The 10,000-nt window shown below is 46.3% G+C and overlaps 1 protein-coding gene across 1 annotated transcript in view; it reads left to right on the top strand.

Annotated features, from left to right (window-relative positions):
* ahrra (aryl-hydrocarbon receptor repressor a) overlaps positions 1-10,000 on the top strand; it is a gene marked incomplete at its 5' end in the record, with an annotated part of 85,956 nt that overhangs the window by 56,895 nt on the left and 19,061 nt on the right. The window contains one exon of the mRNA XM_079806859.1: positions 22-111. Coding sequence (XP_079662985.1) covers positions 22-111 — 90 coding nt within the window. The remainder of the gene's footprint in view (positions 1-21; positions 112-10,000) is intronic.

Raw genomic sequence — 10,000 nt, forward strand, 5'->3', positions numbered from 1 at the left:
AGTGAGTCTGCTGTGTTTCAGTCTCTAGCAGGGTTTGCTCTGGTCGTCAGCAGCGAAGGGATGGTCTTCTACGCCTCCTCCACCATCGCTGACTACCTGGGCTTCCACCAGGTGAGACATCACACACAACACACACACACATCACATGACAGACGTGATCAGAACATCACACACGTGACATAACAGACGTGAGCAGAACATCACACACATCACATTCAATTCAATTCAATTCAATTCAAAAAAATTTGTATAGCTGTATTTGTATGAACTGTCACCTTATCGTGGTGGAGAGGTTTGAGTACCCGAATGATCGTGGGAGCTATGTTGTCTGGGGCTATATGCCCCTGGTAGGGTCTCCCAAGGCAAACAGGTCCTTGGTGACGGGCCAGACCAAGAACAGTTCACAAACCCTTTATGACTACAATTACCCCTTTTCCACCAAGGCCAGTGCTAGAGCTAATTCAGAGCCAGAGCTAGTCCCAGTTCATAGTTGGTTCGACTGAGGTTCTTCTAAGAACCGTTTGCTTTTCCACATGCTGAGAGCCACAACAGAGCCACGTCTTACGTCACTGTTTACGTCTCATCTCTCTCAGCAACGCTAGCGAGGCAGCGGCAGTGTTTCCAAGTCTGTGGTTTTGCCGCGGGCTGTTTTTTCATGTCAGCGGGATGAAGCGACCCCAATTATGTGATATTTAGCCCCGGGAATGCGAGTAGGCAACCTTTTAGTAGGCAACCATGCCAAAAAAACACATATTTTACCCCCAAATATGATTTTTACTGGGGAATCCCCCCCCTGGAACGCGATTGGGCTTGTTTTGAGTAGCAATTGGGCGGGTTTTGTTGTGAAAACCTGGCAACCCTGGGCAGCGGGAAACACACACACACACCAGGCTTGTTCGAGACGCATCGGCGCTGCGCAGACCGATCGACGTATGATATATATATAAAAAAACGCATGAGTGAATAAAAAGCATAAGGAGTCATATGCTCTCGCTGGACTGGTTATCATACGGCGATCGGTTAGCCGTATCCCTAACCCGCTGCGAACAAGCCTTCCATCAACAAAGCAAACGTTGCGTTACTATTGATTCACATGGCTTTACGATCCTACATCGGCATCAAAACACAACGAAAACACAGCGAATCCAACACATTCATGCAGTTCGCCGTAATTTGTATAGACAGAGATTACAAACGAGCAGCAGCTGTTAGCTCCATTAGCTGCTATTTCAAAAATGGCGGATCTCAAGTTTGTGTTTGTCTTGTTGACTCCGCCCCCAGCGCCTGACGTAATCGGTTCTTACTTCTAGCCCTGTTCTAGCCCAGCAATGTTTTGGTGCTACTTAAGAACCACTTTTCCTGGCTCGGAGCTGGGGCTTTGGGTGTGGAAACACAAAGAACCGATTTGAAACTAGGCTCTGGCTCCGATCTAGCTCTAGCTCTGCTTTGGTGGAAAAGGGGTAAATTACATCAAGGCCCTGGTGGTGAGTTGGATCTGATGGCGGGGAGGAAGCTGGACAGACTCGGCAGACCCAAACGTACTGTGAGAGTCTGTTGGGAACGTTTGGCCGAGTCTCCTGTCAGAGAGATCTTCAACTCCCACCTCCGGCAGAGCTTCAACCGGATCCCGAGGGAGTCTGGAGATATTGAGTCCGAGTGGACCATGTTCTCCACCTCCATTGTCGCTGCGGCCGCTCGGAGCTGTGGCCGTAAGGTCTCCGGCGCCTGTCGAGGCGGCAATCCCTGAACCCGGTGGTGGACACCGGAAGTAAGGGATGCCGTCAAGCTGAAGAAGGAGTCCTATCGGGCCTGGATGGCTTGTGGGACTCCGGAGGCAGCTGACCGGTACCGGCAGGCCAAGCGGACAGCAGCCCGTGTAGTCATGGGGGCAAAAAATTGGGCCTGGGAGGAGTTCCGTGAGGCCATGGAGAAAGACTATCGGTCGGCCTCGAAGAGATTCTGGCAAACCGTTCGACGCCTCAGGAGGGGGAAGCAGTGCCCTACCAACACTGTTTACAGTGGAGATGGGCACCTGTTGACCTCAACTGGGGATATCGTCGTCGGTGGAAGGAATACTTCGAGGATCTCCTCAATCCCACCGACATGTCTTCCGTTGAGGAAGCAGTGGCTGGGGGCTCAGAGGTGGACTCGTCCATCACCCGGGCTGAAGTCATCGAGGTGGTTAAAAAGCTCCTCGGTGGCAAGGCACCGGGGTTGGATGAGATCCGCCCTGAGTACCTCAAGTCTCTGGATGTTGTGGGGCTGTCTTGGCTGACACGCCTCTGCAACATCGCATGGCGGTTGGGGACAGTACCTCTGGACTGGCAGACCGGGGTGGTGGTCCCTCTTTTCAAGAAGGGGGACCGGAGAGTGTGTTCCAACTATAGGGGGATCACACTTCTCAGCCTCCCCGGGAAAGTCTATGCCAGGGTACTGGAGATGAGAATTCGGCCGATGGTGGAACCTCGGATTCAGGAGGAACAGTGTGGTTTTCGTCCCGGTCATGGAACACTGGACCAGCTCTATACCCTTTCCAGGGTCCTGGGGGGTTCATGGGAGTTTGCCCAACCAGTCCACATGTGTTTTGCAGATTTGGAGAAGGCATTCGACTGTGTTCCTCGTGGCATCCTGTGGAGGGTGCTGTGGGAGTATGGGGTCGGCGGCCCCCTGCTTAGGGCTGTTCGGTTCCTGTATGACCAGAGCAGGAGTTTGGTCCGCATTGCCGGCAGGAAGTCAGACCTGTTCCCGGTGCATGTTGGACTCTAGCAGGGCTGCCCTTTGTCACCGGTTCTGTTCATAATTTTTATGGACAGAATTTCTAGGCGCAGCCAAGGGCCGGAGTGTGTCCGGTTTGGGGACCACGCGATTTCGTCACTGCTTTTTGCGGATGATGTTGTCATGTTGGCCTCCTCAGACCAGGACCTTCAGCGTGCACTGGGACGGTTTGCGGCCGAGTGTGAAACGGCTGGGATGAGAATCAGCACCTCCAAGTCCGAGGCCATGGTTCTCAGTCGGAAAAGGGTGGCTTGCCCGCTTCAGGTGGGTGGAGAGTTCTCGCCTCAAGTGGAGGAGTTCAGGTATCTTGGGGTCTTGTTCACGAGTGAGGGAAGGATGGAACTGGAGATTGACAGACGGATCAGTGCAGCTTCTGCAGTAATGCGGTCGATGTACCGGTCTGTCGTGGTAAAGAAGGAGCTGAGCTGCAAGGCAAAGCTCTCGATTTACAGGTCAATCTACGTTCCTACTCTCACCTATGGTCATGAGCTTTGGGTCATGACCGAAAGGACAAGATCCCCGATACAGGCGGCCGAAATTAGCTTTCTCCGTAGGGTGGCTGGGCGCTCCCTTAGAGATAGGGTGAGGAGCTCAGTCACTCGGGAGGAACTCGGAGTAGAGCCGCTGCTCCTCCACATCGAGAGGAGCCAGCTGAGGTGGCTCGGGCATCTATTTCAGATGCCTCCTGGACGCCTTCCCAGGGAGGTGTTCCAGGCACGTCCCACCGGGAGGAGGCCCCGGGGAAGACCTAGGACACGCTGGAGGGACTATGTCTCCCGGCTGGCCTGGGAACGCCTCGGGGTTCCCCCGGAAGAGCTGGAGGAAGTGGCTAGGGAGAGAGAAGTCTGGGCATCTTTGCTTAGACTGTTGCCCCCGCGACCCGGCCCCGGATAAGCGGAAGATGATGGATGGATGAATGGATGGATATTTGTATAGCGCTTTTCACAATACATTGTTTCAAAGCAGCTTTACAGAAAGTGCATTTCATAAATGTCATAAATAGAGAAAGTCAAAGAAAAATGTTAGAATAACTTAATCAATCATGTATTAATTTAGGCCATAACAATGCTGGCGTTGAGTCGTCTCTTCACAGGCGTCGAGTCGTCTCATCACAGGTGTTGGGGCATCTGAAGTCTCCATGAGAGGCTGGATACAAACTGGAGCTGACGAACTAGTTACCTCGGGACTAGTGTCCCGAGATAACAACAGAAAAGCAGATGGGAAATAATTAGCATAGCTGCTGTTCAGAATATTAATGCTTTTGATCCGATTTAAAAGGTATAAAAGTATAAAGGTAGTATAAAAGGTAATTATAATGTGAATGCTTGGCTAAAGAGATGCGTCTTTAATCTAGTTTTAAACTGGGACAGTGAGTCTGAACCTCGAACAATATCAGAAAGACTATTCCAGAGTTTAGGAGCTAAATGTGAAAATGCCCTCCCTCCTTTAGTGGACTTAGATATCCTAGGAATGACCAGAAGCCTCGAGTTTAGTGATCTTAAAGAGCGCGATGGATTGTAGGGCGTTAGAAGATCCGTTAAATACACTGGAGCTAAACCATTGAGGGCTTTATAGGTCAGTAGCAATACTTTGTAATTGATACGGAACTTAATAGGTAACCAGTGTAGAGATGATAAAATTGGTGTTATATGATCATATTTTTTTTGACCTAGTAAGAACTCTAGCAGCTGCATTTTGGACTAACTGTAGCTTGTTTATTGAGGATGCAGGACAACCAGCTAATAAAGCATTACAGTAATCTAGTCTCGAGGTCATGAATGCATGAACTAACTTTTCTGCATCAGAAATAGATAGCATGTTACGTAGCTTAGCAATGTTTCTAAGGTGGAAAAATGCAGTTTTTGTAACATATGAAATATGATTTTCAAAAGACAAGTTGCGGTCTAATATAACACCCAGGTCTTTTACTGTAGCGGATAAAGTGACAGGACATCCTTCCAAGTTAAAGTTGTATTGTGAGAGGTTTTGTGGGCAGTTTTTTGGACCAATAAGTAATACCTCCGTTTTATCTGAATTCAATAGCAGAAAATTACACGTCATCCAGTATTTAATATCATCAACACATGCTGTCCGTTTAGATAATTTAGCGTTTTCATCTGGTCGTGATGAAATATATAATTGAGTGTCATCAGCATAACAGTGGAAATTTCCATGTTTTCTTATAATATTAGCAAGTGGCAGCATATATATTGAGAATAGCAGAGGGCCTAGCACGGATCCTTGCGGCACCCCATAGTCTACTGACGTCATCTTTGATTTTTCCCCATTTAGAAAGACAAAATGGTAGCGGTCTGATAAGTACGATCTAAACCAGTTTAATGCCTGTCCCTGAACACCAGTATAATTTTGAAGTCGATCTAAGAGTATTTTATGATCTATAGTATCGAACGCAGCCCTAAGATCGAGTAGAACTAGTATTGAGATACAGCCTTGGTCAGAAGCTAGAAGTAAATCATTTGTGATTTTAACGAGCGCGGTTTCTGTGCTATGATGCGGCCTGAATCCTGATTGAAATTTTTCATAGATATCATTTTCTTGCAAGAAAGAAACGTGACAGACAGACGTGATCAGAACATCACTCACAACACATGACAGACGTGATCAGAACATCACACACATCACATGACAGACGTGATCAGAACATCACACACGTGACATGACAGACGTGATCAGAACATCACACACGTGACATGACAGACGTGATCAGAACATCACACACGTGACATGACAGACGTGACCAGAACATCCCACATGTGACATGACAGACGTGATCAGAACATCACTCACAACACATGACAGACGTGATCAGAACATCACTCACAACACATGACAGACGTGATCAGAACATCACACACATCACATGACAGACGTGATCAGAACATCACACACGTGACATGACAGACGTGATCAGAACATCACACACGTGACATGACAGACGTGATCAGAACATCACACACGTGACATGACAGACGTGATCAGAACATCACACACATCACATGACAGACGTGATCAGAACATCACACACGTGACATGACAGACGTTATCAGAACATCACACACATCACATGACAGACGTGATCATAACAACACACATCACATGACAGACGTGACCAGAACATCACACATGTGACATGACAGACATGATCAGAACATCACACACATCACATGACAGACGTGATCAGAACATCACACACATCACATGACAGACCTGATCAGAACATCACACACATCACATGACAGACGTGACCAGAACATCCCTCATGTGACATGACAGACGTGATCAGAACATCACACACATCACATGACAGACGTGACCAGAACATCACACACATCACATGACAGACATGATCAGAACATCACACACATCACATGACAGACGTGACCAGAACATCCCACATGTGACATGACAGACATGATCAGAACATCACACACATCACATGACAGACGTGACCAGAACATCACTCACATCACATGACAGACGTGATCAGAACATCATACACGTGACATGACAGACATGATCAGAACATCACACACATCACATGACAGACATGATCAGAACATCACTCACATCACATGACAGACGTGATCAGAACCTCACACACATCACATGACAGACGTGACCAGAACATCACACACATCACATGACAGACGTGACCAGAACATCACACACATCACATGACAGACGTGATCAGAACATCCCACACATCACATGACAGACATGATCAGAACATCACACACATCACATGACAGACGTGATCAGAACATCACACACATCACATGACAGACATGATCAGAACATCACACACATCACATGACAGACGTGACCAGAACATCACACACATCACATGACAGACATGATCAGAACATCACACACATCACATGACAGACATGATCAGAACATCACACACATCACATGACAGACGTGATCAGAACATCACACACATCACATGACAGACATGATCAGAACATCACACACATCACATGACAGACGTGACCAGAACATCACACACATCACATGACAGACGTGACCAGAACATCACACACATCACATGACAGACGTGACCAGAACATCACACACATCACATGACAGACGTGATCAGAACATCACACACATCACATGACAGACGTGACCAGAACATCACTCACATCACATGACAGACGTGACCAGAACATCCCACATGTGACATGACAGACATGATCAGAACATCACACACGTGACATGACAGACGTGACAAGAACATCACACACATCACATGACAGACGTGACAAGAACATCACACACATCACATGACAGACGTGAGCAGAACAACACACACGTGACATGACAGACGTGACAAGAACATCCCACACATCACATGACAGACGTGATCAGAACATCACACACATCACATGACAGACGTGACAAGAACACCACACACATCACATGACAGACGTGAGCAGAACATCACACACATCACATGACAGACATGATCAGAACAACACACACGTGACATGACAGACGTGACAAGAACACCACACACATCACATGACAGACGTGATCAGAACATCACACACATCACATGACAGACGTGATCAGAACATCACACACGTGACATGACAGACGTGAGCAGAACATCACACACATCACATGACAGACATGATCAGAACATCACACACATCACATGACAGACATGATCAGAACATCACACACATCACATGACAGACGTGAGCAGAACAACACACACATCACATGACAGACGTGACCAGAACATCACACATGTGACATGACAGACGTGAGCAGAACATCACACACATCACATGACAGACATGATCAGAACAACACACACGTGACATGACAGACGTGACAAGAACATCCCACACATCACATGACAGACATGATCAGAACATCACACACATCACATGACAGACGTGACAAGAACACCACACACATCACATGACAGACGTGATCAGAACATCACACACGTGACATGACAGACGTGAGCAGAACATCACACACATCACATGACAGACATGATCAGAACATCACACACACACATCACATGACAGACATGATCAGAACATCACACACATCACATGACAGACATGATCAGAACATCACACACATCACATGACAGACATGATCAGAACATCACACACATCACATGACAGACATGATCAGAACATCACACACATCACATGACAGACATGATCAGAACATCACACACATCACATGACAGACGTGAGCAGAACAACACACACGTGACATGACAGACGTGACAAGAACATCCCACACATCACATGACAGACGTGACAAGAACACCACACACATCACATGACAGACGTGATCAGAACATCACACACATCACATGACAGACGTGATCAGAACATCACACACGTGACATGACAGACGTGACAAGAACATCACACACATCACATGACAGACGTGACAAGAACATCACACACATCACATGACAGACGTGAGCAGAACATCACACACATCACATGACAGACGTGACAAGAACATCACACACATCACATGACAGACGTGATCAGAACATCACACACATCACATGACAGACGTGACAAGAACATCACACACATCACATGACAGACGTGATCAGAACATCACACACGTGACATGACAGACGTGACAAGAACATCACACACGTGACATTACAGACGTGATCAGAACATCACACACGTGACATGACAGACGTGATCAGAACATCACACACGTGACATTACAGACGTGATCAGAACATCACACACGTGACATGACAGATGTGATCGTGATCAATATCTGATATAAGGAAATGTCCTCGTAAGTGTGTGTGTGTAAAGTGGTCAGAATTCCAGGCTGTTGTGGTAAATCTGTGTGTGTCGCCGTGGTAAAGCATCACAACCGTCCTCTGAGGAACAATGAGTCCAGTCACAGAAGCGCTGAGTTATTTTCCTCTTTTAGCAGCGGCTCTCGCGCGGTCAGTCGGACAGAACGGCTGCTTTACAAGGCAAATGTTCAGAGAGCTGTGCGTGACTGGGGTATGGAAAGTATGAGGCAAGTTTCTCTATTATAGAAAGAATCTGTCATTTCTGACAAAACAAAAGAAGAGGAAGAATTAAGCATGCAGGCTTATTTTGGGAAGGCTGGGATCTGGTGCGTTCGGCAGTCGGTGTCACGCAACGTTTAACCCTTCATGACCCCGCGGTCAGATCCTGGAAGCTGAGCCGCCTGACCACAATAAAGCTACAGATTCCACTGTAAAAGGCCAATGTTTACACACACACACACACACACACACACACACACACACACACACACACACACACACACACACACACACACTATATATAATGCAATATATTTAATATGAATAAAAAAAAAAAAAAAAAACAAACAAACAAACAAAACAAAAAAATATATATATCAGTGTATATATATATATATATATATATATATATATATATATATATATATATATATATATATATATATACACCGATCAGGCATAACATTATGACCACTGACCGGTGAAGTGAATAACACTGATGATCTGATATATTCGGCAGCAAGTGAACATTTCGTCCTCAGAGTTGGTGTGTTAGAAGCAGGAAAAATGGGCAAGCGTAAGGATTTGAGCGAGTTTGACAAGGGCCAGATTGTGACGGCTAGAGGACAGAGCATCTCCAAAACTGCAGCTCTTGTGGGTGTTCCCGGTCTGCAGTGGTCAGTCTCTATCAAAAGTGCTCAAGGAAGGAACTAGGGATGCACCGATGTATCGGCTGCCGATATTTATCGGCCGATTTTTGATTAATTTACACCCATCGGCATATCAGCTATAGCATGAGAGAGGCCGATATAACACACCGATGGTTTATTAATGAACTGTGTGAAGGCTGTGTAATGTCTGCTGCATAATCCAAGATTATAATATAATATTCCTGCTGCGCTGTGTCTGTGTTTTAATGTTTATCAAACAACAAAAGACCAACAAACAAAAAGATAAATCGCTCACTGCTCTTGACAAAAATTTCTTAAGGATTAATTTCAAGCGATGCGGACAATGCAGACAGAATCCAGTCATAAATACGGGATTTACTGCATAACGCGGCATGTCACCGAATTTGTTTTGATTAATAAATAAGACATTGGTCTCTCACTTAAATCAAATCGTGATATATACTAGTGTCTGTGAATATTAAGCCGCAAAAAAACAGTTTAAATATGA

This window comes from Gobio gobio, assembly GCF_949357685.1.
Source record: "Gobio gobio genome assembly, chromosome: 23".
Classification (NCBI taxonomy): domain Eukaryota; kingdom Metazoa; phylum Chordata; class Actinopteri; order Cypriniformes; family Gobionidae; genus Gobio; species Gobio gobio.